The following is a 22,923-nucleotide window of genomic DNA, read 5'->3' as shown; positions in this document are numbered from 1 at the left end:
CTAACAAGAGCTCTATTGTTAGAGTGCAACTATAGGGAAATAAAAATTAAATTAAAAAGTAAGACAAATGAAATTAAATTAATGAAAAAAAAAATCAAGTAAGACCAATTACAATCTCTTAAATGTCTGTAAAATGGTCCAGATGTGTTGGCAGAGGTTAAAAGGTGGCCTGTCAAGTTGACATGTATTATTTTCACTTGATTTGATTTCAACAGTTTAGGGACAGATAAAAAAAAAACAATCAACCAAACAAACAAACAAAACCTTATCTAAGACAGTCATCTCGTGTATCCTGTTACCTATGGCAATAGTACAGTCTGGACATTCAGCTCTGCTTTCATATTGGTCTTCAGAGAGGAAAAGAGGCTTACAGTATTTTGGATGTGATTGCTGTACAGGTCTTGACCACAGTGAGACATACCATATAACAAAAATTACAAAGAATTATACAATCATCATGCTATACATGAACACAGACATCTCATCCAACGTCATGTATGTGCATGTATGTACAGTATTACACACGATGAGAAGTTCACCATAGCACTGAGCCCATGCATGTAGTCGAGTTGTCTAATAACTCCCTTGCCCTTGCTCAGGGACAGCACCCCATTGGACAAGAGACATGGCTATACAAAATCACTTACCGTATGTATACATACTATATACTGTATATACTATAGGCCACTTTTGGTTACACTTTACTTGACGCCGGCATCATATGCATGACATAACAGTGTCATGACACAGTCATAGACGAGTCATAAACATGATGTCAATGTCATAAACGGTTTACGGTCATGAAAAGTTGACATTGTTAGGGCTGTCTTTACCATAACCGAATATCACTTAATGACACGGTCTTACATTTCTTATGACCTTTACATGTTTATGACACATGAATGACTGTGTTACGACACTGTTGTGAAACTGTTATTTCATACATATGACGCCGGCATCAAGTTAAGTGGGTAACTCTTTACTTCACGTGTTCCTGCATTACACAAAGCAGCTGTTGTTAAGTCTGTACGAGACATTCATAATTGTTTCATGACCCATTCATACCAAACCTCTCATGAACTTAGGGGATGGAAGGACAGCTAATTGTCAAAATAAAAGTTGAACAAAGCAGCACAAAAATAGCAATGCTGTTTTGCAATTGTTTAACTTTTATTTTTTTTACAAGTTGCCGTCCTTTTGTCTTACATGTTTATGAAAGGGTTGATATGAATGTGTTACGAAACAGTCATGAACCCTTCATGCAAAGTGTATGAATGTGTTATAAATGAATGAATGAATGAAACTTTATTGTCATTGTACAGGTACAACGAAATTGGTAAAGTGCAGATGCTCACGGTGCTTAAAAATCAACAAAGAAACCTATAACTTATATATACTGTATAAATGCTGCGACACATCCAGTAAAGTGTAACCGTTAAGTGTTACTCCACTTTTATAGTATGTGACATGTCATCAAGTTGGCACCCATACACATTCCATGTACAGTGTTTATATGTTGCAGTGCATGAAATGTGTAGTGTACAGGCAGAGATTCTTTAAGTAGGCTATATAGAGATATGCCAATGTAATAGGTTGCTATGGGCACCTAACATGACCAGGTTCCGGTCTGCCTAAAGGAGCGTGTCATAATACTCCTAGCATTGAATAGAACAGTCCTTAGGTCTGCCTAGGTCTGCCTAAAGGGGGATCCCCCCCCCTTGCAATAATAGAACCCGGAAACAATGGGCCAATGGAACCTCTCTCTCTCTACTCTCTCTGGAACAGGTACTGTATGTCTGCCATACCTATATAGCAGGGGGTGGAACTTCCCCACCAGTCACTGTGGAAGGTAGATTCTAAAATCTACCAGTCACTCACCATTTTTACCAGTTCATATTCAACCATTCCAAACGTTGTAATGCCAAGTAAGATCATTTTCTGATCAATACTTTTGTTTCAGAGCTCATAAATTCAGTAATTGTGATCAACAACTCTTTTCATTACCAAGTTGAATGCTGCTTATAATTCAGCATTAACGGGCGCCTGTAGAAAGCTGACGAGTGTGTTGACATATTTCACCCACCAAAGGCCAAATTCGCCCGTCATTGTCAGGTGGACGGGTGCGTATTTCCATCCCTGCTATATAGCCTGCCCTACTGTACATGAAATGTTTAGTGTACAGGTATAATGGCACATTAATTGTTAGTGCCATTAAATATTTGGGAGCATTTAACAGTGTTGCGGACCTTTATTTTCTTTTCAGTTATATTACGTTTGGTCCAGCACCTGTGCCACTGATGTGCGTGCATTCTTTGACTTTCTAGTGTACAGGTATGTCTGCCTTACCTACTATACATGAGGACAATGAGGACTGGGACACTTAGAAGCCATTTATGGATTATTGGATATTTTTTGAAAACATATCAGTTTTAGAAGTCTCCTTTTGGAACTCCGTTTCAAAAAATATCAATTTAAGTCGAAAATGCACCTGTCACAATGGCATTTATATTTTTATCTACATCGTGATTACATGTAAACAGATGAAAAATATACCTGTGTTTAAAAATATACAGATACATGTAAACGGCTTAGTATATGCCATAAGAACTGATAGCTTCACTACAACGATTTTGTCAGTTTCATATCCGTCCTTTTTGTAAAGGCTCAGGACAGCACGGCGCAGAAGGAGTGTAGCTCCAGGGGCATGCAGCTCATGTGTGGGGACACAGGGTTTTGCCCTTGGGGCCACACCCAATGTTGCCAGATATGTCTGATCAAATCCCGTCCAAAAGGTTCTCCCAAATGCCAAAATGTGCAAAATTCCGCCCAATTTCAACAGATTACATTGATTTCTATGGGCATAAAGCGGCAGAAAAAACCCTCAAAATGGCAGATTTTCCCCCTTTTTACCCCTCAGACGGCCATCCCAAGTAGCCCAATTGGGTGGGTAACCACCCGATCTGGCAACACTGGCCATGCTCCTCCTGACAGGGTATTGTCAGAGAGAGTAGAGAGAGAGAGGTTCCATTGGCCCATTGCTTCCGGGTTCTATTATTGGGGGGGAAATCCCACTTTAGGCAGACCTAGGCAGACCCGAGGACTGTTCTATTCAATGCTAGGAACATTATGACACGCCCCTTTAGGCAGATCGGAACCTGGTCATGTTAGGAGCCCATAGAAACCTATTATGTTGGCATATCTCTATACTTAAAGAATCTCTGGTATTGTCCTTGGGGCCATGCTCCTCCTGACAGGGTATTGTCCTTGGGGCCATGCTCCTCCTGACAGGGTATTGTCCTTGGGGCCATGCTCCTCCTGACAGGGTATTGTCCTTGGGGCCATGCTCCTCCTGACAGCAGGTCTCTCAGTGCTGGTGGCGAGGTGGCATGCAGACAGACCCCTCGTCCTGTCAACACGCTCTCTAACACCTGACCACCAGTCACGCCAACACACACATGCTAGGCCCGCCCACAGGCATACACACACACCAAGCCCACCCAGACATACCTTATTACCGTACATCTGATTCCTCAGGCATCAGGTGCAACCTTCTCTCTCTCTCTCTCTCTCTCATGTACCCTCTCTCTCTCTCTCTCTCTCTCTCTCTCTCATGTACCCTCTCCCTTTCTCTCTCTCTCTCTCATGTACCCTCTCCCTTTCTCTTTTTTTCTTTCTCTCTCATGTACCCTCTCCCTTCCTCTCTCTCTCTCTCTCTCTGTTTCTCTCTTATTCTCCCTCACAGACAGGTATTCTTCTTCTCTCTCTCTCTCTCTCTCTCTCTCTCTCTCTCTCTCTCTCTCTCTCTCTCTCTCTCTCTCTCTGTGGGGGACGCCACTGACTGGCATTTCCTTGTCAGCGGGGTGCGAGGTGGTGCCCAGTGCAGGCGGTGTCCCGCGGAGCAGGGAGGGTGTCATGGCATGAAGCCTGGCGGTGGGTGAGGCAGGAGAGGAGGGTGGCATGGCAGGAGGCCTGTGGGTGGGTGAGGCTGGAAGGCTGGTGGTGGGTGGGTGAGGCTGGAGAGGAGGGTGGCATGGCAGGAGGGCGGTGGGTGAGGCAGGAGAGGAGGGTGGAGAGGAGGGTGGCATGGCAGGAGAGGAGGGTGGCATGGCAGGAGGCCTGGTGGTGGGTGAGGCAGGAGAGGAGGGTGGAGAGGAGGGTGGCATGGCAGGAGAGGAGGGTGGCATGGCAGGAGGCCTGGTGGTGGGTGAGGCTGGAGACTGACACTAATGAACATGAGACCAGGTTACTACCCACAGCTCTGCTCCTCACGTAGAGTACAGCACGCCTCACCAAGACATCATCCTCACAGCTGAAGAGGGATAGCAAACTAATGAACATCCCTTTCTCTTTACATTCTAGTTTGCATAATAATTTCCCATGATATTATACTCCATCTGACTGTTTCAACTGAAATATGCCACCAGCTTAAACAGATATTAAGAAATTAATGCACTCTTGCACACTGCATGATTTCTTATAGGTGATATATAAGTAATGCTTGTGAGAAACTGATATGTTTCTGATGTAATATGTAACAGATAGAAATTGGAATAACTGGTATATTGAAATCTTGGCATCTTGGACCAACATGAATGAAGATGAAAGTGTTTGCTTTTGCTCTTATATATTTACCTTATATTTACCTTAGCCATATTTGTTGACAGACCAGTGTAAGAGCAGGAGAGACAGAGACAGAGACAGAGAGGAATCTTCATGCGTGACAGAACATGAGAACATTTTCTCATGGAACTCACCATCTCAAACAAAATCAAAGTGACAGACAATGCTGTGCGCTGCCAGAAAACACAAGACACGGCAGCTATGGAGACGACTATGTGTTGTTTGTGTGGAGAGAGAGAGAGAGAGAGAGAGAGAGAGAGAGAGAGAGAGAGAGAGAGAGAGAGAGAGAGAGAGAGAGAGAGAGAGAGAGAGGGAGAGAGGGATGGAGAGAGGGAGAGGAGAGAAGGATGGAGAGAGGGAGAGGAGAGAAGGATGGAGAAGGGTATTGCAGCTGTGCTATATGACACAAGGGCTCTTCTTCCCCTTCATCAGATATGGTGGAACACTGGTGGGGGAGAGGAGAGGAGTGGAGAGGAGAGAGGAGGAGAGGAGAGGAGAGGGGGTAGAGGAGAGGGGGAGAGGGGGGGGAGGAGGAGGGATGTGGAGAGGAGGAGGGAGGAGGATGTGGAGGGGGGAGGTGAGGGGAGAAGAAGAAGAGGAGCAGAGTGTAAGAGGAGAGGAACGGAGGTGTAGGAGAGGAGGAGGAGGAGAGGAGAGGAGAGGAGAGGAACGGAGGTGTAGGAGAGAAGCTCAGTGGACCGGAGGAAAAAAGGAGCAGAGCTCAGCAGGAGAGGAGAGGAGAAAATGGGAGGAGAGGAGAGGAGTAGAGAAGGGGAGGGGGAGAGGAGCGGAGGAGAGGAGTAGCGGAGTTTAAGAGGAGAGGAGAGAAGGGGAGGGGGAGAGGAGCGGAGGAGAGGAGGATGAGGAGCTTAAGAGGAGAGGAGAGAAGGGGAGGGGGAGAGGAGCGGAGGAGAGGAGGATGAGGAGCTTAAGAGGAGAGGAGAGAAGGGGAGGGGGAGAGGAGCGGAGGAGAGGAGGATGAGGAGCTTAAGAGGAGAGGAGAGGAGGGGAGGAGCTTAAGAGGAGGGGAGAGAAGGGGAGGGGGAGAGGAGCGGAGGAGCGGAGGAGGAGGAGTTTAACAGGAGAGGAGAGAAGGGGAGGGGGAGAGGAGCGGAGGAGAGGAGGATGAGGAGGAGGAGGAGTTTAAGAGGAGAGGAGAGAAGGGGAGGGGGAGAGGAGCGGAGGAGAGGAGGAGGAGGAGGAGCTTAAGAGGAGAGGAGAGAAGGGGAGGGGGAGAGGAGCGGAGGAGAGGAGGAGGAGGAGGTGAGTGGCGGTCGTGGCTCGATGCCCCTGCTCTTCATGAAGGACAGCAGCTGCTCGGGTATCTCGGCCAGCACGTCTTTGGCCAGCCGCGCCATGCTCAGCACCTGGTTACCCGAGCGGTCAACGTAGTCGCGGAACGGCACAAACTACACGAAAAGAATATAGCATAATACATTGAGTACAGTTAGAATAAAAAATAAGCCTCTTCAAGGAAATGAAAATCACAAATCACAGTCTTTAAAAGTACTGGACAATAGACTGATCATCAATCATCTAAATCAGGGGGCATTGGGGAGCCCTGGTGGGGCGTTGAGAAAGATACATCTGAGAGGGACCCTTGCTTAGTTGCCATTTGGGGGCATTAGACCATTTTATTTTTAATACTAAGGGGGCGTTGGCAGGCTTGTGATGAGGGCGTTAGGAGTCTTATGATGAAATCCAGAGGGCGTTTTTTCAAAAAAGGTTGAGGGTGTTGGGAGTAATTAACCAGTGCTCTCCCTATCCTCCTCCATGACTGAGGTACCCTGAGCATGCTCCCTTGGGGCGCTGTTTGGGGCTGCCCCCTTGCATGGATGAGGCATAAAACGCATTTACGTTGTGGGTAGTGAGCACTGTGTGCGGTGGAGTGCTGTATCACAATGACAATGGGAGTTTACCAGGTGGGCTCTCTTCCAATAAGTATAAGTACATCCATTATGTACGAACAACACAACATGACATTACATTGCTGTTACACCATGTTGTCCACTGTAGCTAATGAGGGTCTGTACCTGAACAATGTCCCGCTCAGCCAAGCGCCCCCTAGAGGACACCCTGACCTCATCACCATCCAGCTCCTCCATGGCTGCAACACAAACAATAGCAACAGCAATAGCAATAGGACATAACTGGTAGAGATGCACTTGATCCGATTCCGGTTCCGGATCCGGCAGGATAATAGGGTTTTTCACAGGATCCGGGTCCGGCAGGATCTTAAGCAGTGGATCCGGTATCCGGCATGTTATCTAAAAATCAGGGTCTGGTGCATCTCTAGCCTAGGCTTTTCAGTCAGTCTTTCACAACCCCCATCACTTCATGGAGTGAAAGCCCTTTGGAAGCGGCCATTGCAGGCAGTGTGGCAATAAGCCAATGAGTCTAAAAAATAGTTTGAGCCAACGTAATAAAAAGGGCCCACGTGTGCAAATAGACTATATGTTTCAACCCTTTTGTAGGATCCGGTGTCCGGTTCCGGATCCGGCAGGAACTCCGGCAGGAACTGTATCATGCTACACGGATCCATTGACTTTCACTAGCTTAGCGACATGCTCCCTCTTTTAACTTGTCTTAAAGCAAGACAACGGCTTACATGAAAAATAAGACACTTTACCACATTTATAAACCCTGGCCAACGATTTTAACTGTATTAAGCCCCAAAAATAGTGGCATACCCCTTTAACTGTGAGAAACGATACACGACGTGATATAACAGTACAGCACGATCTGAATATTGAAATGGACTAGATAAAGGGTTTTCAATTTGATATGTAGTTCAAAGTTATTTAATCAAAGTGAATAATTTATTAAAATAAATAAATTAATTAAAATCTGATGATGTATTTGTACTGCAGAATGAGTGGCCAAGAGGTTAATTAAAGAAACCAAGTTACCATCAAACTCGGCAGGACCAACTCCCACAATTATAATGGACATGGGCAAGCTAGAAGCCTAGAAACAGACACACAGGAATGGACACAGGCATAAGATTCATCATGTCATATCTTGTGCTCTGGATGAAAATAAGTTTCAAGTTAGAGCGGGGGTGGGGAACCTTTTTCATTCGAGGGGCCACTAAAATTCATCCGAGGGCCATAAAAGTCCTCCGAGGGCTGTATTATGAAAACAAACCGGGATTTCTCCCTGCACTTTAGGCCTATATTGAAGGCAGCTACCTTTAAACAGCTCCCACCTTCTCTAGGACCCCTGAAAATAACTTAATTGTATTGCAAATGTATTTTCTAATATTCCTTTACAAAATATGTCATATTTCATGTGAAACTGCATAACATTCAAATCATATCGGGGGCCGGATAAAACGACCTCAAGGGCCGCAAACGGCCCTCGAGACAGAGGCTCCCCACACCTGGATTAGAGCTTTAAGTTGTTAAAGCCTACAAATCTCATGAAGGACCTCTATTTTTTGTCTGTGAAAATGTTACAACATGCCATTTTCTGTGCAATATTACAAACAATAACAAATATGCAATGCAAATTGCAAATATGATTTGTTATAATACACTAATATTTCATACATCAGCTATCACTGATATTTGACACATTAACTATCATAGTCAAGATACAAAACCCAACAACCACAAGCAACCACATGACAAACATACGTTCACCACGGCCTCCTTGGTCTGCACCATGTCTGATATGACGCCATCGGTGATGATCAGCAGGACAAAATACTGGGACCCATCCATCTCATCCGCTGCCATCCTAATGCAAATAATAGCAGTGAAGAAAAGACTTTTGACCCAAACTCGGCATATTTACTACCTGTAAAGGCCATTTTCCTACCAAACTTTTCTGGCCATGTGAGGCAGAGTGTGAAGCTATTTGGACGCGCATTCCATAGTAAGCACGCACGGAGAGTGAAATAAAGATGTTCTTGAAATGAGATGTTATTGGTATTTATTTTCAACAGTCCGGTTGACTTTCCATTAATGCAAGTAAATAAACAAACAAAGGCTATAAACTTAAAGTACACGCTATGCGGTCAAAAACTATTTCCTCTCCACGCTCTAGTCTGTCTGCCAGGCACCTGTGAGTGTCCTAATTAACTAATCTGTGAGTCGCGCTACCAATGCGCGCCAGAGGGATAGGTTCACAGTACCACTCACATCACAGGTGCGTTGGGAAGACAGAGGGTGATTAGGTCCAGGTAAGTACACATAACACAAGAGGTAAGTATGTGACAAGCAGATAAACATAAAAAGGTAAGAACATAATCCAAATAGGTAGCAGGTAAGTATTTAACCAACTTAAGAGTCTCATTTCTAGTTTACAATAAAACCTATAGCAAATGGATAGAAATCAGGAATATGGCTCCAACACTACCGGTATACAATATTATTTGTTATTAGATTTAAAAACGAAAGAAAACTCAAACCTGTTTTTATTAAAACAACCCAAGCATCTCATGAGTTCAAATAATTTGAAGGATCATAGATGTGAATGAAAATGAAGATGCCCGTTGATTTATTTTTCAGGAAACGTTCACAGAGCGGCACCAACACAGACCCTCACATGTGTACACGTGGAAGCCATTGGGGGGACAAAGGGGTCAGTTGTCCCGGGCCAGGCCAGGCTATAGCTACCAGCGGCCCTGCCTGCAGACATGGGGTTTACTTCAGCAGCAACATGTTTGTTTCTCCTGCTGGTACAGAGCTCCAATCCTCTCCTGAGATTCTGGAGGCCCGCTCATTACCCATAAGGCCACAGCTGCGGCTTGGCGTCAAAACAAATTGACACACAATGTGCTCCACTACAATCCTCAGAGCCACTCACTGTCAAACCCAGGATTTGGAGGCAAGTCATGTATTTTTGTGAGGTGTAACTCACTGAGAAGTGCCTTCTTTCCAAAACAATCCCAGTATAGTGTTTGGAAAAGTGAAAAGCTACAACAGCTCCTGTCAGAAGTAGGGACAAAGCCACTATTCTTTCACTGCATCTGGCACCATCTGTTTGCGTCTCACACTTTTATGTTCCGAGTCAGTCTCTGAATAAAGAAAAGCAAGATACAGCCAATGTAGGGCTATTTCTTCTAAAAACAACAGCATTGTTTGAAATATTAGTCTAGTAAGCAGTAATAGAACAGCCTTTGGTCTCCTGGGCCCTGGCCATGAGTCACAATAATGGGTCAAAGCTGAGGCATGAGCGGGGGAGAAAATAGAAAATGGGAGCGAAACATTGTTGTTGTTTAAGCCCTAAATCACCTTTACGTGCACCTACCCCTCAAAGAAGAGCGTGCGTAAACAAAACAGTGAGAACCACTGGGCCAAAGCGAGCTTCTAATCCCATCAGCATTCACTGTGCGTCTCCTGCTTCAGAGCATGGGAGCTGTCTGAGGCTAAATATATTTGAAAAGCATTTTGTGGAATAGCAAGTAGTGTAAGCGCGTTAAACTGCCAGACTTTCGCTGTCCCAGTAGACTAGAGTTGTAATGGAGAATACGAACATAAGGTACTTTGAGGAAATAGTTTTCTGAATATATTTTGCACATCTGAAAAATTTGTGTTTTTATTGTCTGGAGGCCCATGTGGCTGTCTCTGCAAGGTAATCTGTGTGAAAGTGAGTAAGATAACTGAAGTTATGCAGGTTATGAATTGGGTGAAGCAGTGGTGGCCTGGTCTGAGAGAGTAGCAAACTGTTATGACTGAATGGCATTCAAAGGCTATACTACTATTCAGTGGATACTAAGGACCAGGGCTTGACATTAACTTTTTTGCTTGCCGGACACTGTGGCTAGTGGTTTTCCAGAGTCACTAGCCATCCAGCTATTCTACTAGCCACAAATTTGTTTTTTTTTCATCATATGTTAATTGTTTACTATGTTTTTAAAACTATAGCTATAAATGCAAAACAGTGTATCCATCATTTTTGACTTTTGCATTCTATTATTGAAAATGACTGTTCGGAGGTCCTATCACCTATGTGTGAATTATTGCTATTCAAGTATTTTTTTCAAACTACTGTATATAAAATTAATTTTGCGATGCAATGCAATTAAATGGAAAAATGTCAATTCCCAACATTCTACAATATGGAGATACACTGTTTTGCAAATAAACTCTTCAAATATAGACCGTGAGTACACCACATGTGTTTACCGGGCGACGAGGTTGATGATGGGGGCGAAGTTGGTGGGTCCGTAGAGCTGTGCAGTGGTGAGGCTCTGGAAATAGGCCTCCAAGACCCCCTCTATACCCACACAGCTGGCATCCGCACTGCTCCTGTTCTGCACCAACACACACAGTACAAACAGTCATAGAAATATTAAATAAAATACTAATAGAATAGTAATAGAAATAGTAATAGAATGGTCATGGAAATTGTAATAGTAATACTAATAGAAATGGTAATAGAATGGTAATGGAAATTGTAATAGAAATAGTAATAGAATAGTAATAGAAAAGTAATAGTAGTCAATACGAGTCACAAAGCAAAACGACATGACAACAAGTCCATTGAAAATTGAAACAGCATTTATGTAAACTGATGAGAAATTCACACATGTGCAGGCACATATTTGAAGGCATTAGTAGTGTACATATTAATCCTGAATTCATCATGACAGTGGCATGTTCCCAAACATCTTTTCATAGTAATATGTATATTTTTTGAAGGGAAAACACTCAGGGTGGTTGATTATAGGCGCCGGGCGGTAACTTGTGTTTTCTTCTACGTATTTCTTGTGGTGCCTCCGAAAGTCAGAGGCCAAGTCAAATGTGTGAATTAAAAAAAGACCAACTGCAGTCAACTTTAGCAGTGAATTGTGCTGCGGCGTGGCGTGGCGTGTTGATACAAGCGGATGAGGAGAGTAAATGTGTGTGTAATTGGAAGAGACAAAGCATAAGGATGGCTGGTGGTCACTCAGACAGGAGAGGAGAGGAAGGCATGGCGGTCTGATGGTGACGGCCGCCTGTAGAGTGGCGTAATGAGGGGAGAAAACAGCTGTCATCGCCCACTCTGACACTCTGACACCCCAGTCTGGGCCGTGCCGTCACAGAAAAAAACAAAACATTATCTTTGCCTTTTTAGCACCGTCAGGCAGGCAGGATGACTGATGGTGTTGTTCTTTGAAAAATGGATATTGATGAAGCCGTGGAGTGATTTGCACTGCATGCAAATGAAAAAATTATTTTGTTTTACCAAGTTTGTTTTAGCTATATTTTCTCGTCAAATTCTCATCTGTATTTTCTCTTCTCATCTGTATTTTCTCTCTGCATTTTCTCTTCACAAATTCATAGATGAAGTAATGTAGACGACAGATTAAAATAAGCGTGCACACAGGCACGCACACACACACACACACACACACACACACACACACACACACACACACACACACACACACACACACACACACACACACACACACACACACACACACCCACACACACACACACAGCCTGTGGTCCACACAAAAAAAACCTCTCAGGGCCATAATAGCAAGCACCCTACATAAAAAAAATCTAGAAGCCAAAACAAAAGATAGGAGCAAAAACAAAGAGCCCCTAACCCTCACCAGGGGGAAAGCGTGGGAGACTGTTCCCTCCGGGGGCAGCTTGGCTCCGAAGCCGTATGCAGGAAAGAGCTTATCGCTGTCGTAGTCCTGGATGATCTCCCCCACCGCCTTCAGGGCCATGGCGTACGCATTCATCTGGTAGGGACTCATGTAGTGTAGGGACGTGGGCTGGGACGGGTTGCCTGGGGCACACGGCCACAACAACAACAACAACCACACAACTTTTAGATTTATTTATTTTTACAAGACAATCACAACGACTAGACCCAGGGATGACTGGAGCAGTTTTTTAGAGGTTTTTTTTTATTTTGGTGCACTAAGTGACTGACGTTTCAGCACACCTGCGCCCTCCTCAGAGTTATTTATTTTTACCTATGCGATCATCCAATTTGTGTGTACGTTCATTAGCTTGTTTGTATTTTTGGGGTGCGTGTGTGTTTCTGTTCACAAGAGGCCAGAGATGCATATGCTCTCTGAGCGCATTTCTAGCTATTTATTTATCTGTATTTACTTCTTTTTTCAGGGGTTTTGTTCCTTTGCTGAGGATAGGGCAGTAGGGATTATGACAGGAGGAGTGGGAGAGAGAGATGGGGTAGGGCAGGGTTGGGACATGTCACATGACCCAGGCTGGACTTGAACTTGGCTCCCCATGGGAATGTAAGCTCATTTGTGATCGGGTGCCTTAGTGGACTGCACTTGCCTGATAATCACCGACTTTCAAATCTCTTCAAGACCAGGGGTCCGTATCTCGAAAGCGTCTTTGCTAACGACTGTAGCAACGTCCTTCGTAAGAGCGACTCAACTCTCTCTCGACAGCGACGCTCACCACTAAATCCAAGGGAATGGTAAGACAGTCTTAAGACGGTCTTAAGACGGTTAACAACGACAAGAATCGAGAAACGGACTCCAGAAATCTGACCAAGAGCATAACAATTAACGTTTCCCAAACGGCATGGTTGACCCGCCTCCCTAGGTTTGCCACTGGTTGACTGGTTTCTGACAAAGTGGGTGGAGTTCCCGATTTTTCTGGAGAACGGAAACTATATTTAGATTGCTCTTGGCCTGACTAGAAGCAACACTAAAGGTGTTACGTCACTAGGAGGGCGTGGCCTGGCTAGCACTACAACATCCAGCACACCCAACTCCAGTCCAGCTACAAACTGTGGCAGAAGTCGCTCAAATCGACCCTCGTCAGGGTGCGATCTGTCGGAAAACCAGAAGGGGGGATACGTTTCAGATTGTAAGCAATATCAATGGAATTACATTGAACTGTGATAAAATCATGTCGAAAAAGTGGCGATATCAAGACCAGAAGTGCGGACAATCCCCCCCATCCCCCCCTTCAAATCGCACCCTGTCGTCCATACAAATTCAACTACTTCCGTGGCCGGAATCACTGTGCCTTTATGTCCCACAATCACTGGTGGATTCTCACTCACCATTGGAGGCGGTGAAGTCAATGGCCACAGTGAAGTTCAGCTGTGTCCTGAGGGACAGACATGTAAGGCATATTACAGTATATTCAATTGCATATTGGCATATTAATATTAAACTGCATTATTCTTGGCACACAGTTTATCTAAAAGGGACTATCAATACAGGACACATATCAAGGCACCAGGGCTTGACATAAACTTTTTTGCTTGCCGGACACCGTGGCTAGTGGTTTTCCCAAGTCATACAGTTATTCTATTAGCCACAAATTTGGCATTGTTTTTTTTTTTTATCATAACGCTGTACATCTAACCACAGATGAGGTGCTAAAGCAAGAAGATGAGTGCACAGCTTTCTACATTGAATCAAACAATTTAATCAAACAAATAGAAACTAGCTGAGCTTTTTCTTGAACTTCAATACAAACAATTGATACACAAGGGGCAAAGTCCAGAACATAAGCTATTCTGATATGTCATACCAGAGAATACACTACCTGCCAAATTGGCTAGTGACACTAAAATTATTACCAGCCACAGCCAAGTTTTACCAGCATTTGGCCGGTTGGCAGGTGCCAGCGTCAAGCCCTGCAAGGCATGGATATGCAGAAGGGAACAGTGTAAGGAGTGCTACAAAGTAAAGTAAATGTCATTGGCAGTTAGCAATGCATGTAGAGATGCACCCAAACTATAACATTCACAAAGCAATATCGCAAGTTCAAATTAGTTTCATTCATTAGAACTCAGAAGGAAAAATCCATGTCTTCTTGCACAACCAAAGACTTCCTTCAGTAATTTAACAGCTGAAGGTGTACTGTAGTGTGGGTAAACACGTAGGCCTACTGGCAAAAACACCTCAACCGAGAGCATCAAGCTGGAAGTGGGTCAGAGACCTTGAGATGCATAATGTGGGAAGATAATCATCTGAGGGAGTTGCAGAGGCAGTAACCACTCACCTACCCCAAATGAAACCCACATGATGCCTAAATAATCACTCTCAACTTCTAACCTCAATAACATTGGTTCATTCTTACACACTTCTATGAACAACAGTGAAATTAAATAACCTCAGCATGCTGACTGACAATAAAGCTGACTGGAGGCTTGAATGAAGGGCTGTATTGCAATATCCCATACTCTATGTGGTAGTAAAACCTTCCATTACTGCGACTTCAGAAGTGTGCTAAATCCTTAATTTCAGAGGCCTATTTTGATTTACAGAACTCATCACCCAGAGAGATAGAGTAAGTACTCACCCTCCTCGAATAAAATCCACAAATGTGTACTCAGACTCCACTTTAAAGGAGAGAAGAGTTACCTAATTGAATGGAGAAAGAAGATGAGATGTTACACATTGAGGGATGGGTAGTAAGACCAGAAGCTGCATGCTATTAATTACAGGCAACATCCAAAAATTAGATTTAACTTAACAATCAATCCACATATCTGCATAAATAATGAGTTATGCATCATGGTTTATCATCTAGCCAGAAGTGCAAGAAGCTACAAATGTGACATGTACAGAGATGCACTACAAAATGATGATAGTTATTCTACATACAACCACATAGGACAACATTAATAATTAGGCATAGGTAGACGATGAGGTTTACCGTTCCAGAGTTGATATATTTTTTCTTCCTCCCTTTCTTTTTAGGGTTTAAAACCTTTCGATTGGTGGGGGAAAGGAGGAAAAGTTCATTTGCATTACAAGTGCATTTAGATTCCTTAAGTGTCACATTCCTATTACCACTCATAAAATATCCATAGCCCCAAATTTGTCAAGGCATGAATACAAATGTTATGCCCGGGAGGGTGTCTCACTCACCTCGTAGACGTGAAACTGACTCTGACCTCGAGACAGCTCCCTGTAGCTGGTGGTGAACTCGCCGATAAAGTCGTGGCTGTTAACAGACAAAGGGGTGTGATGGAGTGACCATCACTAGGGTTGTGGGTGTGTTCTGACTAACATGCCAAAGAGCCTGACTCTTTGGTGTAGTGGTCAGAGCCCCGGTTTACTACCCCAGAAGGTCTGGGGTTTGAGTCCCAGCTGGGCAACTCTACTCCCCTTCGCTACAAATGGTGTCAGAAGTGGGATGGTACCGTGAGGCCATCGAAAGCGGCGTACCCATTGTGTGTGAGCCGTAATACCATGTGAGGGACCCCCAGGATTGGTTACCCCGGTGTGAGGGACCCCAGTGATGGGTAAAGCATTGATGATGGGGCACACTGGATGGGAGAAGCATGATGGGCAGTTGTGTGAAGGGGAAGGCAGCGTGATGGAGTGACCATCACTAGGGTTGTGGTTGTGTTCTGACTAACATGCCAGCAATCCTGGCTCTTTGGTGTAGCGGTCAGAGCCCCAGTTTACTACCGCAGAAGGTCTGGGTTCGAGTCCCAGCTGGGCAACTCTACTCCCCTACGCTACAAGGGGATTATGCTCCGCTCTGATCAGACATTATTGTTTCAAGACATTGTTGCTCAGACTGTCTGCTGGGCATGGTTTAGTGGAGAGGGAAATATGAAATCACCATTAACACACCCTCCCTCGACTGACTTCTGAAATAGATTATAATTGTAAGGGCACTGTCACACCATTAGCTGTTTCCTATTTGATCTACACAAAGGGAGTAAAATGGTAACTATGTGGCACATGAACTGGTTGGTCTGCTGGTCTGCACCCTGAGAGACACCAGCTTACCTGATTCATGGTTCTTTGTACATCTTTACAGGGCTAACAACAATGCATTCCAAATAGTTTGTTGATCTACTACATCATATCCATGACCAATTCTTTTTGGAGGACTCAGCCCTTTGATTTGTACACACTTTAATTTAATCAATCGGGCAGCCTGATCTCCAAAAATTCCGTGCTCCTGGACACGGATGTTAAGGACACTAAATCCGTGTCCAGGAGCACGGATTTTGCCAAAATTCTGTGCTCCTGGACACGGAATTGTTTTCCGTGCTCCTGGACACGGAATTGTTTTCCGTGATGGGCACACGGAAGTGCTTTCTATAGGCTATTACCACAGCACTGTGTTAACTCTATCATTAGAAAATACATACCAAATGCTAATCCTAAACAAAATAATGCTATAGCAATTCAAGTTGTGCCCTGACCAAAACATTCCCTAACCTTAACCTGTCATTAAAGACATATTTTTGAGAAATACCTTTTCCAGTTGGTTGCTAAGCTATCAAACTCATATGATGAATGAAAGAAAACTAGCTGTGCCCAGACCAAAACAATCCCTAACCCTAACCTGTCAGTAAGAAATGTTGTTTTTGAGACAAAATATTTGAAATCCTGAGACTGTGGAAATAGCCTATAGAAAGCACTTCAAACAATTCCGTGTCCAGGAGCACGGAAAACAATTCCGTGTCCAGGAGCACGGAATTTTGGCAAAATCCGTGCTCCTGGACACGGATTTAGTGTCCTTAACATCCGTGTCCAGGAGCACAGAATTTTTGGAGATCATGTTGAATCGGGTGACCTTCACACCATGAAAAGTGTACATTGATTGGACAAATAATGTTTTCTGAATTAAACTGAACTGAACTGAGAACAAGGAGTTTTTTTTCCCAGCAGTGGACCATGTGAAAGCACCCTACTGCTTACTGCACAGTAGTTAGCCCATCATTTTGCATACAATGCATACCTCACTTTGTCTTACAACTGTGGCCCATCTTGTGACTAAGGATTTTTGGGATGTCTTGAGGAGCTATTAATACCATTGATGGCATTGTATAATTGACAGAGGCCACACAGTGGTCATCTTTGCCAAACGAACATCCTACGCATGGTGAAAAGTAATAAAATAAAATAAACACTAAACAGCTACAGTGTATGTCAACACTAACAGCTATTAAACTGTCATAGTGTTGTGTGTTAGTTGAAGATGGCATTATGGTCCACCATCAGTCTTATTGACATTTCAAGAACTGACTACTACGTCACACTAAGATGACCTCCGTGTGATTTGGGTGAAGTACGTCTCCTACAGTTATGGGATATATTGCAGTGACACATATCATGTAACATTCTAAATAGAGAAGAAACATTCATGAACATAGAAAAGTAGGCTACTACCTCCCATCCCGCTCCCAGTCATAAACATCCACTTTGACCGTCCTGAGGAGAAATCAAGAAGAAGATACGTTTTAAAGGCAGCACTGAAATCACACTTTTTTTCTCAATGTTTTTTTTCTTCATCATTAGTTAATTATTCACTAAGTCTTTATAGCGCATCCCCCATTGTTAAGTGTTACCTGATTTTTCTGTGTGCTTTCTTACCGGTCATAATCTCCATTACAGAGAGCTCGTACTGGGATGGTGAAGGGCTGCCACACTGGATTCAGAGTGTTCTTTATCACCTCTGTCTTGTGACTTATGGTGAACCTACAAAAATACATTGAAATGAAATTAAAGTATCACGAAAATGCTATGGAAGGGCTACTTTGTTTTTAAGCTTGTCTTATAAATCAGGGGTGCATTTCTCGAAACCATAGTTGCTAACTGTGTTAGCTACTTTGATAGAAATGCAATTTCCCATTAGATGCTAACTGGCTAAAAACTACGCTTTCGAGAAAAGCACCGCACTCTTTTTTAGAAGTTCAAAGTTTACTCTTTATTCCGTATGTCTTCTAACAATATGCTTGAAATACTTTGGGGGGAAAATGAACATGGTACAATGTTCTAATGACACTCACGTCCCATCCTCATTACTGCGATAGAACACCAGGAAAGGATCGGACTTCCCAAAGAAATCCTTTTTATCCAGCTTATTTGCACAGAGCTGCATAGTTGCAATATCCTGTGTGGAATTAACACAATAACACAATAATAGCAGCACTAAAATCTTTCCAGTTTACAACTAACTCTGAGCTGAATAAATTATCCTCACAACAAGTAATACGTGAAATGATTTGTGGTAGGCCTACAGGTGCAGCTGATGAAAAAAATAAAAGTGGCATAGGGCCTACTGTTTATCACCAGATATTTTGAGCAGAAATACAGATATGACTGACAAAGTCAGATTTCTTTAAAGCATAACTTTATATCCATCAAATAATGTCTTGAGTTTGTCATTTGTCTCTTGCCTCTAGAGACAATAAAACTGTTGACCCCAATTTGTCAGGAAGCCTCATTAGGAACAGTTTGTCCAGCTGTCTGAGTTAGCGTTAGCATCATTACATTACTGACCCTGCAGTTACTGAGCTCCTCGGCTGTGAAAATAATGATCCCACACTTCTTCCCTGGAATCCCCCTGCAAAACACAAAAAGACAAAGAGGAGAGTGAGTAAGAGAGGGAGCGAGGGAGTGAAGTGCAAATTAGGAAGAGAGAAGACTGCAATAATGGGTTCATCAAATACTGTGAGGTTGAAATCTGGCATGCTAAAACAGGATAACAAGTTGATGTTTCCTGGGGAGCAAAACTATGAAAGTCTTCTGCATTTATTAGAAACGCTCGACATGCTGGTGGTTGGAGTGCAGATGTAGCATAAGACTTGACTATTTTAAAATAATTAAATGCAAAATATAATGCCAGACTTATGATAGAGTAGAGCCGACCGCACACTTTGCAATATAAAGCCACACTTTCATGATAGAGTAAGACACTCTTTCATTGGCCGAACATTGACAGGCAAATGAATATATCGTTGGTAGGAGCATGTTTGATGCAGCTGGACCAATACTCATTAATTGTCTCCCAGGGGTCCACCAATAATATGCTGATCACTCTTCCTCACTCGTAGGAGCTGCACGTGGACAGATGGGCGAGTGACAACAGCACTAATCTGATTGCATGTTATCCATATGGGAAGCCAGCACGAGGCTCAGCATTCATCCCTCTCAACTGTCCAAACTCACAAAACAACTCGCCCCAAAAAGTCTTTGTGATGTAGTGCATCCCTCATGAGAAGTTGGACAGCTATTAGTGATTGTGTCGTTATTCAGCACCGCCAGACAGGATTTCAACAGTTTGCTGTCTGTGTGTGTGTGTGTGTGTGTGTGTGTGTGTGTGTGTGTGTGTGTGTGTGTGTGTGTGTGTGTGTGTGTTTTTCATTCCCCTGTCACGGTTCTAACAGGTGTGTGGCTGGCTTCTTAAAACTTTCATTCAGAGAGGATTCTTTCTACTGTATGACGAAATATTTACCAATAGCTTGCAATACCATTCCACAAATGTAGGCCTACTGCTCACAATTCTGTTGCAAGTGTATTTTGTTGTACTGTATTGCCTTTGAACATATTGTTTAAGTTGCCAATATGTAGGCCTATATTATGTAACCAGTTAAGTGTTATCAATGGTTGTCTGATACATCACGAGTGTGTTTTGAATCATGACATGCAGTATCTGTAAGTTTCATTCATTCTAGAAACATCTGCCAAAGCAGAATTTATTAACACAAATATGTTCCACAGCCCATCTGCCGATTCAGACTGAAGACCACTGTTGCCTAGATGTGCTCACACGGGGAAAGTAATGACAGGTAAGCCTTTTTTTACAGGGGGTAGAGGCATTCAAATGTCATTCAAGGGGTATTCAAATTCAAATATCTTCTCACAATTTCATATTACGACATAATGGCAGCTCTTATAAGCATTTCCTTTTGGAGCCGACAGGTTACCATAGAAACCCCCCAGGTGAAATGGAAGCAGCACTTCTTTCAGTCACAGCTTGAGACTTGCACGGATGAAATAATAATAACATAAAATAAAAAAAGAAAGAAAAGGAAAAAAAAGCAACCAAAAAAATCCTAACCCTCAAGGACATGCTGTGTGCTGCCTGCGCAGGATGAGGAATACTGTCCTGTCAGCGGTCCTCAACCTTCTTGGAGTAAATGCCCCCTTGACCTCATCATAAGCATGCCAATGACCCCTCAGTATTAAAAAAATAAAATATACTATTGCCTCCCATTTGAAATTGAGTGCCACCCCTCTCCACTGTCTCCTTCTCAACGTACCCCCAAGGGAGAGCCCCCGTTGAGAAACAGGAGTGTATATGTGGTGTGCTGGAACGCTAGAAACTAGAATGGACCTTTGTTTGTGATTTATCAGCCAAACGTATAAAAACAGCTCCTGCTTCAAGGCATGTTAGAAGAGTCTCTCTCCACAGGACGCCTCAGCGTGCGCACCACTCACTCACAGACGGCAGCTGTCACAAGGGGAGGAGATTGCCTCGATAGCCAGGTAGGCGACTTGTCATCCCCACTGCTGAAAGCAATTATATAGCCCGTGTTGTTGCCAGATGTTTGGCTCAAACATGCAATGTTTCTGTACATCATGACGTGACATGCTATGCCATGGCCAACACCACTAGCGCCTGAGTATTGTAGTTCCAAAATACAACACCAGTGAATTATATGTCTGAATGCTGCTGAAGGGTAGGTGCCCAAGTACATGAGGCAGCAACAAGGAACTGGGGAACAACATGTGACTTCGGAGGATACAATGGGCATTCCCTCAAACCTTTGATATGATGAAGTATTCACACAGCACGTATTGATTTTAAATAGAGATAAATACTGCCCAATGCTTTTCAGGGTTCACTGTCAATGTACACGTGCAGTATGTACCCATAATGAGAATGGGTACAACTGACACAATTGGTCCAAATGACATACAAGTTGACATGACTATAATGGTCATTATTATTATTACTATTACTTTATAATACTATATTATTACTATATTATTATTTATTATTACTATTGTGACTAAATGAAAAATACCTTGAATATGGCAAGACCCACACAAACAGGTAAGGGTATTCCAAGAAAGTGTTTTTTTCTTCTTGACAAACCTAGAAAATGATTGTCTAGATCTCCAAATAGAGTTTTGATTCTTCATGCTAGATGATATGATTCTCTAAATAGAGTTCTGATTCTTCATGCTGGATAGGATATGATTCTCTAAATAGAGTTGTGATTCTTCATGCTAGGTGATTAAGTTAAGTAGTTGTGATTAATTGTTGTGAGTTGTAAAATAATAGAGTTCTGATTCTTCATGCTGGGTGATATGATTCTCTAAATAGAGTTCTGATTCTTCATGCTGGATAGGATATGATTCTCCTAATTGAGTTGTGATTCTTCATGCTAGGTGATACGATTCTCTAGACCTCCTAATTGAGTTGTGATTCTTCATGCAAGGTGATATGATTCTCTAGACCTCCTAATGGAGTTGTGATTCTTCATGCTACTCACGAGAGGTTCCTCTCCAGCCTGCCTCCTTTAGAGCCGATGATCTCCCCCAGGGCACAGAATGTCTGGCCGAGAAACGACTGCCAGATGACATAAACACACAAACACAATGATTAATATGGTATAGTATGGACAAAGGTTCATAGATTGATTAGTGTCTAATGAAATTATGACCAAATATTTATTTTATTATATTTTATTTTATTATTTTACTAACCTTCTGTCCATGGTTGGTGAAACAAAATCAGAGTATTAGTGTAAGTAAGGACTCATACATGTAGTTTGAGTCAGTGACATGATTGTAAGTATTACTACATGTCAGGACAGACTTCTTGGACTAATGTGCCAAACAATAGGCTGTATCATAAAGGAGAGAACTTACATGTTTAGTCATATTTGAACTTCTGGTGTCTACATTATAACTGCATAAACGAGAAACAAGGGGGTTAGACCTAGGCAAAAGGGCAATGTGGTCTACAACTTCATAAACGAAAAATACATTGCACAGAAGCTATCAAAGGTATACTTGTCTAGTAAGTAAAACCTCTTGCATTCAGATTGTCTTTACACAGATTTTATGTTACTGAAGAAGTCAACAACATTTTAAAAATCAGTCACTAAATTAATAACATGATATACAGTATATTTAAGTCATCTTCATTGACTCACACATCAAATCGAAGATTTTGTTTTTCTTCAAAAAAGTAGTCCACCACGAACTTTCTCACAAAGTCTGGATTCAGTGTGGTGTTAATCACCTCAGTTCGTCCAAACTGAAATTGAAATTTTTGAAAGAAAAAAATATACAAAGAAACTTACAAAAGACAAACATAACATTTTCACAGTTCCCTGCACACACACGCACGCGTGCGCGCACGCATTTATCCATAAACTGTGCACAGCACAATATCAGGGGACTTAGCATTCCTTCAGAATACCAAATCCTAAAACTGTTGCGAAAGAGAAAGACCAAGGGCATGACCATGTGATTCATTCTCAATATGAGGGAGCCCGACCCCACAGGTGACCTCGGCTTTATGAGAAGTGTCTCCCCCCTGATCCAGCCTGCGATACTCAGAGCAGAGCAGAGCAGAGGAGAGGAGAGGAGAGGAG

At 43.1% G+C, this 22,923-nt stretch overlaps 1 protein-coding gene across 1 annotated transcript in view; it reads right to left on the bottom strand.

The window, feature by feature from the left end:
- Positions 1-3,852: 3,852 nt before the first annotated feature.
- The window catches only part of LOC134456413 (copine-9-like), a 30,738-nt gene continuing 11,667 nt past the window's right edge, over positions 3,853-22,923 (bottom strand). Inside the window, exons 4-22 of the mRNA XM_063207776.1 lie at positions 22,480-22,583; positions 22,193-22,232; positions 22,028-22,030; positions 21,814-21,890; positions 18,812-18,875; positions 18,319-18,422; positions 17,903-18,007; positions 17,699-17,740; positions 15,434-15,509; positions 15,219-15,272; positions 14,862-14,923; positions 13,612-13,658; positions 12,173-12,354; positions 10,755-10,882; positions 8,259-8,361; positions 7,530-7,587; positions 6,654-6,727; positions 5,867-6,029; positions 3,853-4,013 (exon numbers count right to left, since the gene is read on the bottom strand). Coding sequence (XP_063063846.1) covers positions 3,853-4,013; positions 5,867-6,029; positions 6,654-6,727; positions 7,530-7,587; positions 8,259-8,361; positions 10,755-10,882; positions 12,173-12,354; positions 13,612-13,658; positions 14,862-14,923; positions 15,219-15,272; positions 15,434-15,509; positions 17,699-17,740; positions 17,903-18,007; positions 18,319-18,422; positions 18,812-18,875; positions 21,814-21,890; positions 22,028-22,030; positions 22,193-22,232; positions 22,480-22,583 — 1,647 coding nt within the window. The remainder of the gene's footprint in view (positions 4,014-5,866; positions 6,030-6,653; positions 6,728-7,529; positions 7,588-8,258; positions 8,362-10,754; positions 10,883-12,172; positions 12,355-13,611; positions 13,659-14,861; positions 14,924-15,218; positions 15,273-15,433; positions 15,510-17,698; positions 17,741-17,902; positions 18,008-18,318; positions 18,423-18,811; positions 18,876-21,813; positions 21,891-22,027; positions 22,031-22,192; positions 22,233-22,479; positions 22,584-22,923) is intronic.

Source organism: Engraulis encrasicolus, chromosome 10 (assembly GCF_034702125.1).
Source record: "Engraulis encrasicolus isolate BLACKSEA-1 chromosome 10, IST_EnEncr_1.0, whole genome shotgun sequence".
In the NCBI taxonomy this organism is placed as follows: Eukaryota; Metazoa; Chordata; class Actinopteri; order Clupeiformes; family Engraulidae; genus Engraulis; species Engraulis encrasicolus.
Note: the sequence above shows the minus strand (reverse complement) of the source record. Positions and strands in the feature narration are given on the sequence as shown.